The following is a 21,605-nucleotide window of genomic DNA, read 5'->3' as shown; positions in this document are numbered from 1 at the left end:
GTGAAAGGAAAGGCTGGTAGGTATCGAGAATAGTGGATCACTAAGAATTTGAAGGTTTGGTTAAGAAAAAGAAGGAAGCATATGTCAGGTATTGACAGGATAGATCGAGTGAATCCTTAGAATACAAAGGCAGTAGGACTATACTTTAGAAGGAAATCAGAAGGGCAAAAAGGGGACATGAGATAGCTTTGGCAAATAGAGTTAAGGAGAAATCCAAAGGGTTTTTACAAATACATTATGAACAAAAGGGTAACTAGGGAGAGAATAGGGTCCCTCAAAGATCAGCAAGGAGCCCTTTGTGTGGAGCCGCAGTAGATGGGGGCGATACAACAAGTATTTTGTATCAGTGTTTGCTGTGGAGAAGGACTTGGAGATATAGAATGGAAGGAAATAGATGGTGATATCTTGAAAAGTGACCATATTACAGAGGAGGAAGTGCTGGATGTCTTGAAACGCATAAAAGTGGATAAATCCCCAGGTCCTGATCAAGTATACTCTAGAATTCTCTGGGAAGCTAGGGAAGTGATTGCTGGGCCTCTTACTGAGATATTTATATCATCAATAGTCACAGGTGAGGTGTCAGAAGACTGGAGGTTGGCTAATGTGGTGCCACTGTTTAAGAAGGGTGGTAAAGACAAGCCAGGGAACTATAGACCAGTGAGCCTGATGTCAGTGGTGGGCAAGTTGTTGGAGGGAATCCTGAGGGACAGGATGTACATGTATTTGGAAAGGCAAGGACTGATTAGGGATAATCAGCATGGCTTTTTGCGTAGGACTTCATGTCTCACAAACTTGATTGAATTTTTTGAAGAAGTAACAAAGAGGATTGATGAGGGCACAGCAGTAGACAAGATCTATATGGACTTCAGTGAGGTGTTCGACAAGGTTCCCCATGGGAGACTGGTTAGCAAAGTTAGACCTCACGGAGAACTAGCCATTTGAATACAGAACTGACTCAAAGGCAGAAGACAGAGGGTAGTGGCGAAATGATGTTTTTCAGACTGGAGGCCTGTGACCAGTGGAATGCCACAAGGATCGGTGGTGGGTTCTCTACTTTTTGTCATTTACGCAAATGATTTGGATGTCAGCATAAGAGGTACAGTTAGTAAGTTTGCAGATGACACCAAAATTGGAGGTGTAGTGGACAGCGAAGAAGGTTATCTCGGATTTTAACAGGATCTTGATCAGATGAACCAATGGGCTGAGGAATGGCAGATGGAGTTTAATTTTGATAAATGCAAGGTGCTGCATTTTGGAAGGGCAAATCAGAGTAGGACTTATACACTTAATGGAAAGGTCTTGGGGAGTGTCACTGAACAAAGAGACCTTGGAGTGCAGGTTCATAGCTCCTTGAAAGTGGAGTCCCCGGGTAGATCAGATAGTGAAGAAGGGTGTTTGGTATGCTTTCCTTTATTGGTCAGAGTATTGAGTACAGGAGTTGGGAGGTCATGTTGCGGCTGTACAGGACATTGGTTAGGCCACTGTTGGAATAATGCGTGCAATCCTGGTCTCTTTCCTATGGGAAGGATGTTGTGAAATTTGAAAGGGTTCAGAAGGGATTTACAAGGATGTTGCCAGGGTTGGAGGATTTGAGCTATAGGGAGAGGTTGAAAAGGCTCGGGTTGTTTTTACTGGAGTGTTAGAGGCTGAGGGGTGACCTTATAGAGGTTTATAAAGTCATAAGGGGCATGGATAGGGTAATTAGATGAGGTCTTTTCCCTGGGGTGGGGGAGTCCAGAACTAAAGGCATAGGTTTGGGGTGAGAGGGGAAAAATATAAAAGAGACCTAAGGGGCAATGTTTTCACACACAGGGTGGTATGTGTATGGAACGAGCTGCCAGAGGAAGTGGTAGAGACTGGTACACTTGCAACATTTAAAAAGCATCTGAATGGGTATATGAATAGGAAGGGTTTGGAGGGATATGGGCCGGGTGCTGGCAGGTGGAACTAGATTGGGGTGGGATATCTGGTCGGCATGGGCAAGTTGCACTGAAGGGTCTGTTTCCATGCTGTACATCTCTATGACTCTATGGCACTAAATATCCCCATCCTCAATGATGGGTTAGTCCAGTACATCAGTGTAAAAGACAAGGCTGAAACATTAGCAACGATCTTCAGCCAGCAGTGTTGACTGGATGATCCATTTCTTGCTCTTCCTTCGGCCCACATCACCTTAGAAAAACATCCTTAATTAATTCAAATCACTCAATGTGATATCAAGAAATGGTTGGAGGCACTGGACATTGCAAAGGCTATGAGTCCTGGCAACGTTGCAGCAATAGTACTAAAGACCTGTGCTCCAGAACTAACTGTGCCCTCAGCCATGCTGTTCCAGTATGATTACAACACTGATATCTGCCCAATAATGTGGAAAAATGACCAGGTACATTCTGATTCCTAAAAGCAGGGCAGGTCCGACTGGTTATTTATTGCGCCACTTGTCTGCACTTGATAAAATTGTTGAAAGTGTCATCAAAGGTGCTATCAGGCATTAAGCTAAAGGAATAACCTGTTCATTGACACTGAGTTTGGTCGTGCCAGAGCTACTCAGTTGCTGACCACATCACAATCTTAATTATAACATGTACAAATGAGCTGAATTCCAGAGGTGAGAGTAACTGACTATGACAAGAAAACAGCATTCAATTGAGCATGACATGCAAAACCCTAACAAAATTGGATTCAATGAGAATTGAGGAAAAAAAATCTCCATTGGTTGGAGTTGTACCTAGCAGAAAGGGATTGTGGTTTTTGGAAGTCAGTCATCTTAGCTCTAGGACATCTCTGCAGGCCTTCCTTAGGGCAGTGTCCCAGGTCTAACTGTCTCCAGCTGCTCCATGCCAGCATAAGGTCAGAAGTGGGGATGTTTGCACAATGTTCAGCACCAGTCATGACTGCTCAAATACTGAATCAGTCCACATTCAAATGCAGCAAGATCTGGACAATATCCAGGTTTGAGCTAATAAGGGGAGAAAGTGAGGACTGCAGATGCTGGAGATCAGAGCTGAAAATGTGTTGCTGGAAAAGCATAGCATGTCAGGCAACATCCAAGGAGCAGGAGAATTGACGTTTCGGGCCTGAGCCCTGAAGAAGCGCTCATGCCCGAAACGTCGATTTTTCTGCTCCTTGAGCTAATAAGGGGCAAGTGATATTCATGTACATTATTTTCAATGACAATCTACAACAAAAGAGAATCTAACCATTGCCCCTTGATATTTGATGACATTACCAGTGATTAATCCCCATTGTCATTTTCCCATGGCTTATCATTGGAACTAAATTGGACTATCCATATGAATAGCATGGCTATAACAGCAGGCCAAAGACTGAGGTCTGTGGTGAGTAACTCATTTCCTGTTTCCCCAAAGCCTGTCCACCATCTACAAGGCAGAGGTCAGAAATGTGATGGAATACTCCCCACTTGCTTGGATGTTTGCAGCTTCAACAACACTTGAGAAGTTTGACACCATCCAGGAGAAGGCAGCTCACTTGATTGGTACCCCATTCACCAGCTTCAACATTCAATTCCCTCAGCAGTGATGCTCAGTGGCAGTTATGTGTTTCATCCACAAGATGCAGTGCAACAACTCACCACTTCTGCAAATTAGAAGGACATGGGTAGCAGATGATTGGGAACAGCACCCCTCAAAAATCCACCTCTAGTCGTACACCATCCTGACTTAGGACTATATCACCGTTCCTTCATTGTCACTGGGTCAAAATCCAGAGAAAAAGCACACAGACACGGGGAGAATGTGCAAACTCCACACAGACAGTCACCTGAGGGTGGAATCAAAACCCGGTCCCTGGTGCTGTGAGGCAGCAGTGCCATCCATACATCTAAATACATTTAACTCCAATATGGGGCATTTGACAAGTGATCACGAGGGAAGCCATGTTTCTCTACCTTAGTCCTGAACACCAACTAATTATCACATCCTCATTGCAACCTGTTTGTGACAAACTAATTGAACAGATCTGAAAATAAACCTGGTTCTTCCTGATTTGTACAATTTTCATATAATTGGATAAATCCAGTGTTATTGGAGAAGCTGAAGAAAGACATCATGGAAATAATAGGTTCCAATAAATTTGATAAAAGCAAAATACTGTGAATGTTGAAAATCTGAAACAAACACAGAAGACTGGAGAAACTAAGCAGGTCTTACAGCATGTGGAGAAACAAACAGATTTAATGTTTTGAGTTCAAAATGACTCTTCTTCACAACAGATGACGTCTGAGTTTCTCCAACATTCACTGTTCTTGTTTCCAACAGATTGAGGCTTTTTAACTAATTTGATGGTAGAACAATGTTTTATTATTGACAATGTATCATTTTTGATAGCTTGTGTAGTAACATTTAGGAACATGATCAAAACGATAAAGGGAATAATAAATTTAGCAGGTGTGATATTCAGGATTAAAAGTAGGATAGATAGTTTTCTAATTATGTGTCATAATGAATTTTACAAAGTGCACCACTGCCGAACATAAACAAAATGTACATATTTCCATCAGTGTTGTTATCAGGCAGGAAACGAAAATGTAAGATAACCTACAGCATTAGCGGAAACTGCAGTCTTCCTGTCTGTCCATAAAGCAATCATATCGGTTAGAATTGAATCTTCCAGTATCTGAATAAAGCAGACTGACAGATGGTGATCACGTTTAATCAAAACATCTTAAGGGAGAAAACACTGGCATTTAGCAGTTTAAATTGCTTGCTTAATTACAGGAATATATAACATTACATCTTTTAAAAGGACTTGCACTTAAAAGTAATACTTTTCATGACTGCAGCATGTCCCAAGGTGCTTGACAGAAAATGAACTGTCTTTTGAAGCATAATCTACATTGTCACATATGAATGCTTTTTAAAAAATTCATAAATGGGAGGTGGACATTGCCAACGAAACCATCGTTTGTTTCCTATCTGTAACTGCTCTTGCAGTGGCAGTGGTATTTTACATTTTGAGCACCTATAGTCCAGGGAGTATAGAAAGTCTGTCAATACTGTTAAGGTGGCAGATCCAGGATTTTGAGCCGGCAACTGTGAAAGAATAGCAATATATTTCCAAGTCAGGATTTGCTGCTCTTATCCTTCTAGATGGTAGTGGTTCTGTGTTGAAAGATGTGGAGCATCGAAGGCTGAGGGGCGACTTTATAAAATCATGAGGAGCACAGATAGGGTAAATATACAAGGTCATTTCCCTGGGATGGGGAAGTCCAGAACTAAAAGGCTTAGGTTGAGAATGAGAGGGGAAAGAATTAAAAGGGATCTAAGGGGCAACCTTTTCACACAGAGGGTGGTGCGTGCATGGAATAAGCTGCCAGAGGAAGTGGTGGAGGCTGGTACAATTACAACATCTAGAAGGCATCTGCATAAGTTTATGAATAGCAAGGGTTTAGAGGGATATGGGCCAAGTACTGGCAAATGGGACTAGATTAGGTTGGGGTATCTGATTGGCATGGACGAGTTGGACCAAAGGGTCTGTTTCCGTGCTGTACATCTCTATTACTTTTATGTTGTCTAAGGAGTCTTAGCAAGTGATTACACTGCAATACAAGGCTGCAACTGTGAGTCAGTAGTGAAGGGAATGTAGAAGGTATGTGAATGGGTGGTAATAAAGCAGATTGCTTTGTCATGGATGGTTTGTAGCTTCATGAGTGTTGTTGGGGCTGCACTCATCCATGCAAGTTGGAAGTATTCCATCATATTCCTGCCTTGGGCCTTGTTAATGATCAATACATTTTCAGAAATCAGGAGCTGAATTACTTTCTACAAGATTCCTAGCCTCTGATCTGCTTTTGTAGCCACAGTATTTATTTTGGCTGCTCTAGCTCAGTTTCTGGTTAACATTAACTGGCAGCTTGTGGTTAGCTTAGGATTCAATTATAGCAATGCCATTAAATGTCAAGGAGCAATGGTTAGATTCTCACTTCTTTGAGATGGTATTAGCTGGTGCTTGCATGGTATGAAAATGAATGCCACTTAAAAGCCAAAGCCTGAATATTGTCAAGGGCTTTTTGCATATGGACATGGATTGCTTCAGTATCTGAGAAGTTGTGAATGAAGCAGAATATTGTGAAATCATTGGAGAATATGTCCACTTCTGACTTTATGATGGAGGAAAGATAATTGATGAGCAGTTCAAGATAATTGGGCCTAGGATCATTATCCTGAGAAACTCCCACAGAGATGGCATGGAGCTGAGATCATTGCGGATAGATAATTCGTATTACTTAATATTGTTATTTTGGTGTTATAATACCTTCAATTAGCTTTTTTTTGTCTTTTAGTGATGTCTAATTGAAAATGTGTTTTTTTAATGCATGTATGTCTTAGCATTCATGAGTGTATATCATGTGGGCGGCACGGTGGCACAGTGGTTAGCACTGCTGCCTCACAGCGCCAGAGACCCGGGTTCAATTCCCACCTCAGGCGACTGACTGTATGGAGTTTGCACATTCTCCCCGTGTCTGCGTGGGTTTCCTCCGGGTGCTCCGGTTTCCTCCCACAGTCCAAAGATGTGCAGGTCAGGTGAATTGGCCATGCTAAATTGCCCGTAGTGTTAGGTAAGGGGTAAATGTAGGGGTATGGGTGGGTTGCGCTTCGGCGGGTCGGTGTGGACTTGTTGGGCCGAAGGGCCTGTTTCCACACTGTAAGTAATCTAATCATTCATATATCTTCTAGTCTGTGGTAAATCACTGACCAAATATTATTTTCCTTCCTTAATGGTACCAATACAGCCAAGCAATTAGATCCAAATTGACTCAAAAATTTGGATCAAAGGTGAAGATAAAGCACATAAAATAAAATGTGCAAATTACACAATTGATCTGGTCTGACTTGTGCAGTTTATCATTGCAAGTATCACTTCATATATCAATATCCTTTGGGCTACCATTCACCAAAAACTAAATGGACCAATCACATAAATGCGGTGGCTGCAAGAGCAGATCAGGAGCAAGAATTTCTGCAGTGAGTAACTCAGCTCCTTACCAACATACCTGTGCAGCCATTTGGAGGTTAAGTGCAAGACTCTGCTGCACATGGACCTTGAAGATCCGCAAAACAGAAATTATAATGAGGGTGAAAGTTGCTCCTAATATCTCAAAGCCTGTCCACCATCTACATGGCACAAGTCAGGAGTGTGATGGAATACTCCTTATGAGTATAGCTCAAAAAACTTGACATCATTCAGGAAAAGCCATCTCTTTGATTAGCGCCATATCCCTAAACATCCACTCCCCTCACCACCAACGCTCAGCAACAGCCGTGTGTACTATTTAAAGATGCATTGCAGAAATTCACCAAGGCTCGTTAGACAGCATCTTTCAAACCCACGCCACTTCCATCTAGAAGGACAAGGGCAGCAGATAGATGGGAACATCACCCCCTGCAAGCTCCTCTCCAAGCCATTCTGACTTGGAAATATATCACCATTCCTTTACTGTCACTGCATCAAAATCCTGGAACTCCCTCCCTAACATCATTGTGGCATTAAAACAAATAAAGTGGTTGTCAAAATAAATTTAAGAGTTTTTTAAAAGCAAGAATCAAATTTAGATTTTTTTATCTGATTCACTCATGAGACATGCGCATGGCTGGCTAGACAGCATTTATTGCCCATCCTTAAGTGCCCTTGAAAAGGTTAACTGCCTTCTTGAACCACTGTAGTCCACATGCAATGGGTTGACCTACAATGTCAGGAAATTCCAGGAGTTGGACCAAGTGACACTGAAGGAATGACAATATACTTCCAAGTCAGGATGGTGAGTGGCTTGGAGAAGAATTTACAGATGGTTATGTTCCTTTGCATTTACTGCCCTTGTTCTTCTGGATGGAAGTGATCATGGGTTTGAAGGTGCCTTCTAAGATTGTTTAGTGAATTGAATATTTAAATAAAACTGTAAAAGCAGAAAACAGACTCATTTAATTTTAAATTATTATAAAATATAAATTTAGAAATGTAATGTTTCAGTGTATTTCATTATCATTGACAAGGTCAAACTTTAAATGTTTGAATCAACAGCATTTTGAATTTTCATTATTTATAAGTAACAAAATGATTTAAGGATTCTTAAATATTGTTTTGCTCAAATTACTGTACATATTTGACATGGAACCAACACAAATACACTTTTTACAATCTATACCCTGAAAACATTCATTTTTGTTCTTCCTTAGTTCTCTGTCTGAATGCTGGTGTAATTTACAGTGCCACAACCATTATCATGGGTTCTGAATCTACACAACCAGAATAGAGACAAAACTACATGCTGTTTGTACCAAACTGATCCACTCCAGCCATCCATCCAACAGAACCAATGGGCTCCAAAGGATTCCAGTAGCTTTGGCAAAATGCACTTTTACCGTTGCTGTAGTCTGAAAGTATGAATAGCGATGGGAAAGATTCCAACTTACTGTCCATCATATGACTGACTAGGAACCTCTCATGTTTATACCACCAGCCAGTGCTGAATGTTGGAAAGATTTTGAGGTTGATATTCAATTCAATTCACATAATGAACACATCTCCCTTGGCCTGGATTTGAACTAGCAGATTCTAGGTCAGAGCAAGGAATGCTACCCATTGTTTCACAAGACCTCCAAGACATGCATTACTAATTATAATAAATTTTAGTGTACAATGTTTAAACCACTCCACCAATAGAACCCAAAACACAGGAAAAAAAATGAACACGCGCTGTACAGAGTTTTCATTCTGTTCCTATTACTACTATGTTGAACTTTTCCTCTTTCCTTTGTCTCGTGTTTTTGCTGAAATGTAAGAGGTCAATTTACTTACAGGTAGAAAGAATCATCTTATTTCTTTTCATGCAGCTTAATACATCCCTTTGAATGCTGACCCTTCAAGCCTTTCAATTTCTGTCATGCTGAAAGTTCTGTTTAACTCGTCTGCACATTTTTGAGGCTTCTTGCTGGTAAACTGCATAACTGAGTAACACCCAGGATATGACATAATCATAAAGATTAGAGGTGGTTATACTTCTGCATATAGGGCACTAGTGAAACCACATCTGGAGTACCTTGCATGGTCTTGGTCACCTCACTTCACAAAGCATGCAAAAATATTGAAGAAAGTCAGAGAAAGTTCAAAAGACTGAAAGGTAGAATGTGGTGGGGATTTTCTTAAGAGGAAAGGTTAGACTGGCTGAGGTTACATCTGCTGGAATTTAAAAGAGTGAAAGGTAACTTATTTGAAACATATAAAAAATCCTGAGGAGTTCTACATGGTAGATGTGGGGAAGATATGGGATAGGTGGGAATATGGATTTGAGGTTACAATCAAATGAACCGTGGTCTTATTGAAAGGCAGAGCACGCATGAGGTCTGCATGACCTACTCCTGCGCCTGATTTGTACTTTTTATGTGCAAAACTATTTAATTTCACAGACTTTTCTCCTCACAGAAGATGTGACTAATTTAGACTTAAGCTCTTCACTGAGTTTATTACAAATTTATTTGCTAATAAACAAAACATTTGATTAATCACTCCTATGAAAAAAAAGTACAGTTCTGCTAGTATTGGGAGATTTTTATTTTGCATTGTTATTACTTAATTTCTAGTGATAATGAGCAGAGCCCTTTGAACGGATGAATATTTTGCTAATGTCAAAGGAATACACTTTGACAAAGGTTCCTGTTTACTTTTGTGAAATTGTAATCTTAATTGTTGAGTATGGAGGTAAATCACTTTGAACAACAATGGTAACTTGGTCTGCAATAATTTATGGACTCAGTTCCATAAAGGAATATCCAAAGCAACAACTATCACTGAACCATGTTGATTTATATTGGCTAGAAGATGCTTTAAATACGTAAATATGCCATTCAGTTCAAGGGCAATAATGGATGGGCAACAAATGCAGGCCTTACTGGTGACACCCATATAAGAATAAAGAAAAAGAAAAATGCAACATTAGCATTTATGGAATCTTTTGCCCATTGTCCTATTATGATATGATAAGAACAACTGTAGAGCATTAGGCCTGCTATTTTGTCAAAAGCTCCAGTACAGATGCCCAAAAGCCTGTCTGACAGATGTTAATTCACTTGTATATGCAAATAACACATGTAACCCCCCTATTTCATGTCCTCATTCTCTGAAATGATACTGCCCACTTACCTAACCTGTTTATATGAAGTAAAGCTGAAAATAATCTCTTCCTGTAAACTCTAGCTGTTTCCCCCTAAGCTTAAAAAGCCTAGGTCTCGAAATTTCCAGTAGACCATAAAGCACAATGATCCACCTTGCTAAGTTATAAAACATCCTGAGGTATATTCTAAAAATAAATTAGAGCTCTCAAAGCTGCTCTCTCAAACTGTTTTCAAAGAAATTACCATGGCAAAATAAATATTTACAAGTTAGTTGTTAACTTCAGACACACACAAAACCTATTTATCATTAACACAACATTCAAAATCCAAATGTAAAATAAATGACAAATATAATTCCATATCAATTTATATCATATTTGACAAAATAAAATTGTGGAACACAGGCCTATTTCTGATAACATCTCCCATGTCAGTAAGAATGACTGAGATAGCACTTAGAACTTTAAATTTCTGACCATGTTTTTACTTTCTTATGAACCAACTGCACAGTTGTTCAGGTACAATGGATCCAAAATCAACCCACCATTGTTTTTTTCAAGCCTTTTCAGGGAAATAGGATAATATGAAAAGCAAAATATGGAGTTTAATGTGGAAAAGTGAGAGATGTTTCACTTTGGAAGGAGCAATAGGAATAAAGAGTACTGGGCCAATGGTAAGATTCTTGGAAATAGCAGAGAGATCTCGGTGTCCATATATATAGTTCCCTGAAAGGTGCCAGTGTCCAAACGTTTGATGGCGCTAACTGCCAGCCAGGTTAAGAAGGCATACTGTGAGTTAACTTTTATCGGTAGAGGGATTGAATTTCAGAGCCATGAGATCATGTTGTAGCTGCATAAAGCTCTGGTGCAGCTCACTTGGAGTATTGCATATAGTTCTGGTCACCATATTATAGGAAGGATGTGGAAGCTTTGGAAAGGGTTCAAAGGTGATTTACTAGGATGTTGCCTGGTATGGAGGGAAGTCTTATGAGGAAGGGCTGAGTAAATTGAGGCTATTTTCATTAGAGAGAAGGTTGAGGGGTGACTCAATTGAGGCATATGAAATAATCAGAGGGTTAGATAGGCTAGACAGTGAGAGCCTTTTTCCTCAGATAATGATGCCTAGCACGAGGGGACATAGCTTTAAACTGAGGGATGATAGACATAGGACAGATGTCAGAGGTAATTTCTTTATTCAGAGAGTAGTAGGGGAGTGGAAAGGCCTGCCTCCAATAGTAGGCAACTTTACGGGCATTTAAATGGTCATTGGATAAACATATGGATGAAAATGGAATAGAGTAGAATAGATAGGCTTCAGATTGTTTCCACAGGTCGGTGCAACATCGAGGGCCAAAGGGCCTATACTGCACTGTAATGTTTTATGTTCTAATACAGATGCTGAAGATCTGGAATAAAAACAAGTGATGGAGAAACTCAGCATCTGTTAAAAAAAAAAGCAGAATTAACATGTTGAATTCAGTACAACTCTTTTGTACTGAAGGGAGCTGCAAAATGGGGGTTTAATGTTGTTTTCAGAGGGGGAAGAGTAGCAAATGGAACAGGTTGTGAATTTATACGGATCAAAAGACAAAAGCAGTGTTAATAGCGCCATGAGAGAGAGAGAGATATTCAAAATAGGTGCAAATATTAGCTGTGAAAATGAGAAAAAGAGCCCTCTCCACTGAGAACAAAGCCAACAAGACCCATCAGTGGAGGGAGGGGTTATAATAAGAGGTCATATTTGAAAAATTGTGTATCTCAATATTGAGTCCTAGGGCAATAAAGTGCTGAAGTGGGAAATGAGCTGTTGCCCCTCCAGCTTGCTTTGTGGGAACACTGATGGATGACACCAATATTGGTGGTACAGTGAACAATGAAGAAGGTTAACTAAAAGTATAACAGGATCTTGATCAACTAGGCCAGAGGGCTGAGAAATGGCAAAAGGATTTAATTCAGATAAATCTGTGGTATGGAGTGTGGCCAAACGGAGATAGCTAGGGATGCAGATATATAGTTCCTTGAAAGTGGCATCACAGGTAAACAGAGTGGTGAGGAAAGTATTTGGCATGCTTGCCTTCATCGGTCAGAGCATTGAGTAGAGGAGTTGAGAAGTCATGTATCAGATGTACAAGATACTTATAAAACCACATTTGAAATACTGCATACAATTCTGGTCACCTTGCTATAGGAAAGGTGTTATTAAACTGAAAGGATGCAAAAAAGATTCATAAAGGATGTTACCGATATTGGAATGTTTGAGTTATGAGAAGCTGGATAAGCTGCAACTTTTCTCCCTGGTGCATAGGAGGCTGAGGGGTGACCATATAGTGGTTTATAAAATCATGGGGAACATAGGTAAGGTGAATTGCCAAGGTGTTTTACCTAGTCTGTGTTTGTATGTGTGTTTGTGAGAGGGGGGCGGGGGGAGGAGGAGGAGGAGGGAGGGAAGAAGTGTTGTTCAAAACGAGAAGTCATAGGTTTAAGATGAGAGGAGAAAAATTTAAAAGGGACCTGAGGAGCAAATGTTTCATACAGAGGGTGGTGTGATTACGGAATGAGCTACCAGAGGAAAGGTTACAGGCAGGTACAATTACAACATTTAAAAGTCATTTGGAAAGGTACATGGATAGAAAAGGTTTATGGGCCAAATGGGACTAGTTCAGTATAAGAAACCTGGCCAGCATGAATGAGTTGCACCAAAGGGCTGTTTTTGGGCTGTATGAATATAACAGGCCTGGATAGAAATTATAGCACGGGAACATGATTTATTGAATTGGCAAGTAACTACAAGGTCAGGGTCAATCCTTCTGACTGAAGTCTGACCTAATAGATCATGTTTATGTTTCCGTAGGCTACTGGACTTTGTGTCCCATGGGAAATAAAGAACTCTTTTTTTTGTATGATTAATACTCTACTTTACATATGTTGACAATTCTTAAAAAAAATACAATCCTTTTTTCAGGGCACGTTAACATATCGATAATGTTAAAGTGATGGCAAGCATTCAACCACTATAGTAATTGGGGTGTAAGCACATCCATAGTGCTGGCAGGGAGGGAGCCCCAGGATTTTGACCTAGCGATGGTAAGGGAATGGTGATATATTTCCAAGTCATCACGGTGTGTGTGCTCAGAAAGAAACTTGCAGCTGATAATGTCCTAGCGAATCAAGTGCCCTTTCCTTCTAGTTGGTATCAGGGATATGCAGAAATGTTAAAATCAAATCAGCCATGATCTTACTGAATGGGGGAGATGGCTTGAAGGACTGAGTGGCCTACTTTTGTTCCTTATTAATATGTTTAAAAGAGCTTGTAGGTTTGGAAGGTGCTGTCGAAGTAGCCTGGATGAGTAGCTACAGTGCATATTATAGATGGGTTACGGTGTCAGCTCATCACAGAAACCAACCTTCCATCCATCGACTCCATCTATACTTCCCACTGCCTTGGAAAAGCATCCAACATAATCAAAGACCTCTCCCACCCACATTATACTCTCTTCCACCCTCTTCCACTAGGCATAAGGTATAAAAGTTTGAATATACATACAAATAGGTTCAAGAATAGCTTCTTCCCTGCTGTTATCAGACTTTTGAACAGACCTCTCAAGTGTTAATGTTGATCTCCCTCTCTGCACCTACAATACGATATTCTGCACTCTGTTCTACTATCTTGATGCACTTTGTATGGTATGATTTGCCTGTATAACATGCAAAACAATGCTTCATTGTATCTCAGTATATGTGACAACAATAAATCAATCAAGCCCAAATGTTATCCACATCTAGCTGGATAGGGACACAGGCTCTTCCATGTGTAAGGATTTGAAAATGCTACTGAACATTGTGAAATCATCAGGAAACACCCCATCTTCGATTTCAGGTCAGAAAGTGAAGTTATTGCTGGAGCAGTTGAAGATAGCTGTGCTAAGGACACTCCTGGGAACTCCTACAGTGATGCACATGAGACTGAGATGATCAATTCTCAAAAACCACAACCATCCTCCTTTGTCCAGGTATGCCCCAGCGAATAGAGTTATGCCCGATTTCCTACGAGTTACAATTTTGTGAGTGCTCCTTGATTTTTCTAAGAAGGGCATGTTACCCTGATGGCAAGGACAGTGATTCTCACCCTGTACCTCTGGAGTGTGCTTTTTTGACCATCTTTGTACCAAGGCTACATTGAATTTATTAAGGAGTTTGAGTGGCTCTGGTGGAACTCAAGCTTAGCATCAGTGAACAGGCTATTGCTGAATAAGTACCTCTTTGTAGTACTATTAATGACCACTTTCATTTCTTTATGATTTAGATGGCAATTGGTTGCATTGAATTTGTCCTTTTTGTGCACATGACATACCTAGGTATCTTTTTGTTTTAGCACTGGCATTCTCCATGGCAGTCTTGTAGTTGTACTGGAACAGCTTGGCTTGGGATGCAGTCAGAACTGGAGCACAAGTCTTCAGTACAATTATCAGATTTAGAACCCTAATAATGGACAAACTGTTGTAAGTAGTAACTATTGTTCACTCTTCAAATCATGAAAATGTAATTGTTGGAGACAACTGCAATTTCACTTTCATGTTGTTCATTACAAAAGACACAAAGAATTCTCAATTTAATTGTATTTATTTGGCTTATGTACAAGGGCAAAGGTGTGAAAATACATCTTAATTTACCAGTTATTGGTGGTAAATATTTTGAGTGTCATCGGCAGCAATGAGCAGCAGGAAAATTCAACGAACTATACCACTATCAAAGTTGATCTAATTTGGAAACTAAAATAATAGATTACATTCATGACCAACCATTTCTGAGCCAGTCATTTTCAATAACGTAGATTTTTGATTGCTGAAAATATAGGGAATTAAACTGCAAGGGGAAACAATTAGTCTTGACATACATCCTAGATCATATTTATATTTGTTATATCTCTAGTAAATGTTTTAAAAGGTTTCATACAATATAAACAAAATTCTAAATTGCAAGTTCAATAAAATTTTCTCTCATTGTAAAGTTTTCTAGTGTTGGAAAGATGCACATTCACCTTTGGCTTGCTGAACAATGTTAACAAATAACTGAACATTTAATAAATATTATAATACAGTGCAAGATTTCATATGGACTTAAGACTGCTTTAATATCCCCTTCTTTAGTTACTTCCCCAAAATTATGTTCTCTGTTCACAACAATATTAAACCAACCATCAAGGTACATCCTCTGAACTCTCCAGAAAATCTCGTGAAAGTATTGTGTGTATCTGACAAATCTTACACAGCAAGAATCTGAGTGCATAAATGTGAGCCTTATCATTATTCCATCATATAATAAGCTGTTAGTATGCCAACTTGATATAGTCAACTATCTATATGATCCTACAGTGAAATAGATGTTCTGCTAGTGAAAATATGACATCTGTTATTCAGTGGCTAAATCTGCTGTAGGTATTTGCTGTGGCACATTGTGTCCTCATCACTCTACACTTTAAGCGCAATGAAATGGGAATCCCAGTCTGTCATTCACTTATACTCTTGATGTCACTGGTATAGCAGTATTGAGTGCTTGTTTAAAATAAAAGTTTGACAGCATCCATGTCTTTATAATGATTCTTGGGGGCAAGTGGGGAAGGGTTTGGAGCTCTTGAAAGAGACTGTAAGGTGCTGCAAATTGGGGTGAAATACAGGGGTAGAAGCTGACCTAACTGGCTATAAAATTTGTACCCTCCCCTTATGGAAAAGTAAACTAGCTTGCTCCTGTTTCGATTGTTCTCAGTACATCAAGTCTGGAAAACCATGAATTGCAGTTATTCTTCTCCATTTACAAGGACTCTAACTTTTCACAGCCAGATCACTATGAACATTCTCCACCAAATTATTAAAATTTGTGATGAAATAGGCTTACAGAGGTGTTTACACACTTGATTAATAATAACACAAAGCACATCACAACATACTGTGCTTAAGTTTTAAACTTAATTATGCTTTTGTTGCTTGTTCATGGTATATGAATGTGGCAGGTTAAGCCAGCATTTGATAGAAAACCAATAGGTAAATCCACATTGCTGTTAGGGAGAGAGTTCCAAGATTTTTACCTAGTGATAGTGAAGGACGCTGTCTGGTTTGGAGTAAAATTTGCAAGTGGTGGTGTTCCCTTTTATCTACCACCTTTGTTCTTCTAGTTGGTAGAGTTCACTGGTTTGGAAGGTGCTGTTGGACAAGCATAATAAGTCACTGCAACTCATCTCGTAAAAGGTACACTGCTGTGACTGTGGCAGTGGTGAAGGGAATAAATGCAAAAGATGATGGATAGGGTGCTGATCAAGTGGGCCAATCGTCTTGGATGGCGTCAAGCTTGTTGAGTGCTGTTGGAGCTGCACACATCCAGGCAAGTGGAGAGTATTCCATCAATTTTTGACTTTTGCCTTGTAGATTCTGGACAGGCATTGATGAGATAGGATGTGAGTTACCTGCCACATAATGGCCAGCCTCTGACACATAATACCCAGTACTTGTAGCCACAGTATTTTTATGGCTGTTGTTGTTCAGTTTCTAGTCAATAGGGTTGAAGTTAATGAAGGCAAAGGCAACACCTTCAAAAATTAAAGGTTGAGGATTGCATTCTGTCTTGTTAAAGATAGTCATTTATTTCCAATTGCGTGACAAAGATGTTACTAATCATTACTAACGATTTGTCAGATATGCAACAAATATGTTGCAACAAATCTATCTACTTTGCTTCTGTTTCTGACAATTGTAATGCTTGAATATTTTTATTTAGCAGCTCTTTTGCTGGTATGTTGAGTTTGACTGATGGCCCTATATTTCTACAGGGCTTCTGATAGCAACATTCTCAATAGGCCTATGTTGAATCCATCCCAGAAACTACAAGCGTCTTGTTCCTGCTGGAAATTTTAACTGACATATTCAGTTCAGCAACCCAATGTTTCCAGGTCATAACTAGTTTTGCATCCTCATTAATACACTTACACAAGTTTTGTAAAAGAATTGTGCTCAAGCTTCTGAACAAAGACTACACTCCTAGTTTTGAATCAGATAAAGCCAACAACTGAAGTTTTCTCAAGTAATCAGTAACCTTCATAAAAACCTAGCTACAGGTACATATTGTTCTCTGCTGTCAACATGCAAATCTACAGTTATCGTCCATTAGCCCAAAGAAAAGGTACTGCAAAATTCTGATCAAAAATTGAGGTTTTAAATTTGGGTCAATGCTTTACTTCCACATCAGATCATCTCCATTTTAACAAAAGCAACGTATTTTGTTGGGAAACATCTTTTACGAAGGGAGTCGACATGTCAGGCATAACCCTTCTTCAGGACCCGAAGAAGAACTTATGCCCAAAATGTCGACACTCTTGCTCCTCGCTTGCTGCCTGACCTGCTGTCTTTCTCCAGCCCCGCGCTTTTTCAACTCTGACTCTCCAGGGTCTACAGTCCTCACTTTCTCCTCAACATCTTCTACACCATAAGAAAAAATAAAAGAGGATAAAGCATTATTTCAGAGGCAGAATGGATCTGACATCAGAACTAGATCTGAAACCTTTTATCTATTGCTAGTATTTTATTTTTATGTTGTTGCAAGATGTTGGACCACTGGGGTAGGTTAATACATGTATACATCTTAATTTGACTTGTGGCGCTGCTGCTCTAGTTAACTAAAAGCTATTAAATATGTAACTTAGTAATACAAATAATAGTTCAATAATTAACAGGGATTGTGTGCCATAGTGTTATAGTACAATATTATAATTGGAATTTGAGAAAATCCAGTTCTGGCAGAGGCAATGAAGATTAATAACTTTTGCTGTATCCTTGAATTTGTAATAGACAGGATTGGACAACAGATTAAAATTGCACTTAACCTACAGAATTTGCAAAGCAAAAAAGACCACTCATCAAATGATGCTGACGATTTAGCATCAGTTTCAATACAATTGTCACTGACTTGCAGAATGACAGAATCATGAGATAATGTCATAGCAAAATGAACACCCTTCTCAATAAATGTATGTTAATGTTTAAAATACTGTGAGGTCAATGAGCACCTGCATCAACAGGTAATCTTCCTCAAGTGCATATTAAGAAACTTTTACTCAGTTACAGCAAAACCTTTGCTTCATGTTTCAAATCCTGCACAACCAGTGTAAAGAAAATCCATCATAAAATGCAACAAGGTTTCCAGCATCATGCTTTAATTCCAGCCGTCCACAACCAACCAGATTAGCCTCTTTAACAGTCACATTCCATTATTTGATTAATCATCATCAAAAGGTGTGAAAAACCTGGTCGTCTCTCTGCTTTCTGAAATGAGAAGCAATGAAACAATATATTAACAAAATAAATTAAACATATAATAAATTGAAATTGCATTCAGTGATTGAAAGTTGTAATAAACATCAAGTTAACGTTTTCTCCTTTGTTTAGCATAGTTCTAGAAAACCATTATTTTAATATGGTTTTTGAGATAGTGGATGTTTTACGACTTACATTAGTATCAGAAATAATTTAAGCTCAAGCTTTGGTCAAGTGTCTATAGTTTGACTTGTGCACAAGCTGATCTCTAATTGTCCTTTCCTCCACAACACATGCCCATCTTGCCCCAACTCCATCATTGAATGGTTCCATCATATTTTAGCTCCTGGCACAGCAAGGTCACAGTACATTCTGTGTGATTGAGACTACAATGCAATATCACTGCTAGTCCTCTTCAACCATCATAATTGATTCAGTATAGTAGAATAGCATTATTCTACATCAATGCCACTCTTCATAGCCACAACATTAGCTTCTCTTCCCACAAACTCATCTTTAATGATGGAACAAATGAATGGGAAGCTGAGCATAAGGCCAGAGTCAGAATACTGGGTTAATATAAGGAGTCCTGGATTTGAGGATAGTTAGCATAGTTTGAGGATTGATTAACAGATTTTAAAAAAGGCAGGGTGTAACTGTCGGAGTAGGGAAATAATCAATGGGTTCAACTGTTTATAATCTACAAAGATTTGGATGAAGGAAATGAAGTAATATATTCAATATTGCCAATGTTAGAAAACTGGAAAAAGTAGCCTGAGGAAAATGAAAAGAGGCTGCAAAAGAGAACAAATTAGTTAAGTGATTAAGCAAGAAGGTTGCAGAGGGAGAATATTGTGGGGAAATGTGAAATTACCCACTTAGTCAGAGTCATACAGCACGGAAACAGACTTTTCAGTCCAACCAGCCCTTGTCGAACATAATCTCAAACTCTATTAGTCCAACCTGCCTGCTCTTGGCCCACGCCCCTCCAAACCTTTCCTATTTAAGCGGCACGGTGGCTCAGTGGTTAGGCACTGTTGCCTCACAGCACCAGGGTCCCAGGTTTGATTCCAGCCTCGGGCGACTGTCCATGTGGAGTTTGCACATTTTCCCCGTGTCTGCGTGGGTTTGCTCTGGTTTCCTCCCAAAATCCAAAGATGTGCAGGTTAGGTGAATTGGCCGTGCTAAATTGCCCGTAATGTTAGGTGCATTAGTCAGAGGGAAATGGGTGTGGGTGGGTTACTCTTCGGAGGGTTGGTGTGGACTGGTTGGGCTGAAGGGCCTGTTTCCATGCTGTGGGGGATCTCATCTATTCATGTATTTATCAAAATCTCTTTTAAACGTTGTAATTGTACCCACATCCACCACTTACTCAGTAAGTTCATTCCAGGAACCACACTGTATAAAAAAATTGCTCCTCACGTCTTTTTTAAATCTCCCTCCTCTCACCTTTAAAATGTGGCCCCCAGACTTGAAATCCCTCATTCCAGAGAAAAGACAACTACCATTAACTCAATTTATACCCCTCATTATTTTATAAACTTACATCAACCTCCTAAACTCCAGTAAATAAAGTCCCAGCCTATCCAACCTTTCTTTATAACTTAAACCTTTCAAACCCTGCAACGTCCTGGAAGATCTCTTCTGAATCCTTTCCAGCTTAATAATATCCTTCCTATAAGTGGGCGACCAGAACTGGACACAGTATTCCAGAACAGGCCTCACCAATGTCCTGTACAACCTCAACATGGCTTCCCAATTCCTATATTCAAAGAACTGAGCAATGAAGGCAAGTGTGCCAAATGCCTTTTTAACTAAGTTGTCTATATTTGACGCGAACTTCAAAGAATTATGTACGTGCACACCTAGGTCCCTCTGTTCTACAACATTATCCAAGGCTTTGCCATTAATTACACAAGCCCTACCATTATTTCTTGTACCAAAATGCAAAACCTCAGATTTATCCAGATTGAACCGTTATTTCTTGTACCAAAATGCAATACCTTATATTTATCCAGATTGAATGCCATGTGCCATTTTTCAGCCAATTTACCCATATGATCAAGACCCCTTTGTAATATTAGAAAGCTTTCTTCACTGTCTACTATTCCATCAATTTAGAGTAGCCCACAAACTAACTAAGGAGGGAGGAGTCCTGAAGAAGGGCTTATGCCTGAAACGTCGATTCTCCTGTTCCTTGGATGCTGCCTGACCTGCTGCGCTTTTCCAGCAACACATTTTCAGCACAAACTAACTAACCATACCTTCTATATTCTTATCCAAATCATTTATATAAATGACAAACAAAAGAGGACCCAGAACCAATCCCTGTGGAACACCACTCGTAACAGGCCTCCAGTCCAAAAAGCGATTCTCGGACTCCAGCCATTAAGCCAATTATGTATCCAATTGGTAAGCTCGCCCTGAATCCCATGTGACATAACTTTACTAATTAGTCAACCATGCGGAACCTGGGCAGAGGCTTTACTAAAGTCCAAGTAAACGTCTATTGCTCTGCCCTCATCAATCTTTTTGGCAACTTCCTCAAAAAACTCAAGTTTGTGAGACACTATTTTCTTCACACAGGATCCTAATCAATTCCTAATCAATTTCTGTCTCTGTAAATGTCCACAAATCCTCTCTTTTATAATCACCTCCAATAGTTTACCCACAACCAAAGTCAGGGTCTCAGGTCTGTAAGTCCCTAGTTTCTCCATGTAACTTTTCTTAAACAAAGGTACAACAATATTAGCCACCCTCCAGTCATCAGGCACCTCACCTATAGTTATAGATGATGCAAATATTTCTGCAAAGGGTTTTGGATTTTTCTTCCTTACTTCCCACAATGTTCTGGGATATATTAGATCTCGGAGATGTATCTACTTTCATAGTCTCTAAGACCTTGCGACCTATCTCTTCTGTAATGTGAGCTGTTTTATTTAAAACATCAAAATTTAGTTCTCTGCATTCTCTAGACTCCATTTCTTCCTCCACAGTAAAAACTGACAAAATATTCATTAGTCTCTCTCTCTCTCTCTCTCTCTCTCTCTCTCATCTCCTAAGTCTCAACACAAAGATGACCTCCTTGATCTTTAAGGAGCTCTCTCTAGTTCCCCTCTTGCTCTTAATGTTTTTGTAGAATCTCTTTGGATTGTCCTTCTGCCAAATCCCCTCTTTGC

The 21,605-nt window shown here is 39.6% G+C and overlaps 2 protein-coding genes across 10 annotated transcripts in view; both read right to left on the bottom strand.

Moving 5' to 3' along the window:
- The window catches only part of txk (TXK tyrosine kinase), a 54,538-nt gene extending 45,588 nt beyond the window's left edge, over nt 1-8,950 (bottom strand). For 2 of the 3 annotated variants that reach the window (XM_043691455.1, XM_043691492.1), the window contains exon 1: nt 8,815-8,950. In XM_043691455.1, coding sequence (XP_043547390.1) covers nt 8,815-8,845 — 31 coding nt within the window. In that variant the 5' untranslated portion in view covers nt 8,846-8,950. Of the gene's footprint in view, nt 1-4,560; nt 4,650-8,814 lie in introns of all 3 variants that reach the window. The other variant, XM_043691472.1, reaches the window with a different exon arrangement.
- Nucleotides 8,951-14,733: 5,783 nt separating this feature from the next.
- LOC122550525 (tyrosine-protein kinase Tec-like) overlaps nt 14,734-21,605 on the bottom strand; it is a 151,436-nt gene continuing 144,564 nt past the window's right edge. For all 7 annotated transcript variants that reach the window (XM_043691392.1, XM_043691430.1, XM_043691420.1 and 4 more), the window contains one exon: nt 14,734-18,435. In XM_043691392.1, the coding sequence (XP_043547327.1) occupies nt 18,364-18,435 (72 nt within the window). In that variant the 3' untranslated portion in view covers nt 14,734-18,363. The remainder of the gene's footprint in view (nt 18,436-21,605) is intronic.

Source organism: Chiloscyllium plagiosum, chromosome 1, assembly GCF_004010195.1.
Source record: "Chiloscyllium plagiosum isolate BGI_BamShark_2017 chromosome 1, ASM401019v2, whole genome shotgun sequence".
NCBI classification, from domain to species: domain Eukaryota; kingdom Metazoa; phylum Chordata; class Chondrichthyes; order Orectolobiformes; family Hemiscylliidae; genus Chiloscyllium; species Chiloscyllium plagiosum.
The sequence above is the reverse complement of the archived record's forward strand: the minus strand, read 5'-3'. Positions and strand labels throughout refer to the sequence as shown.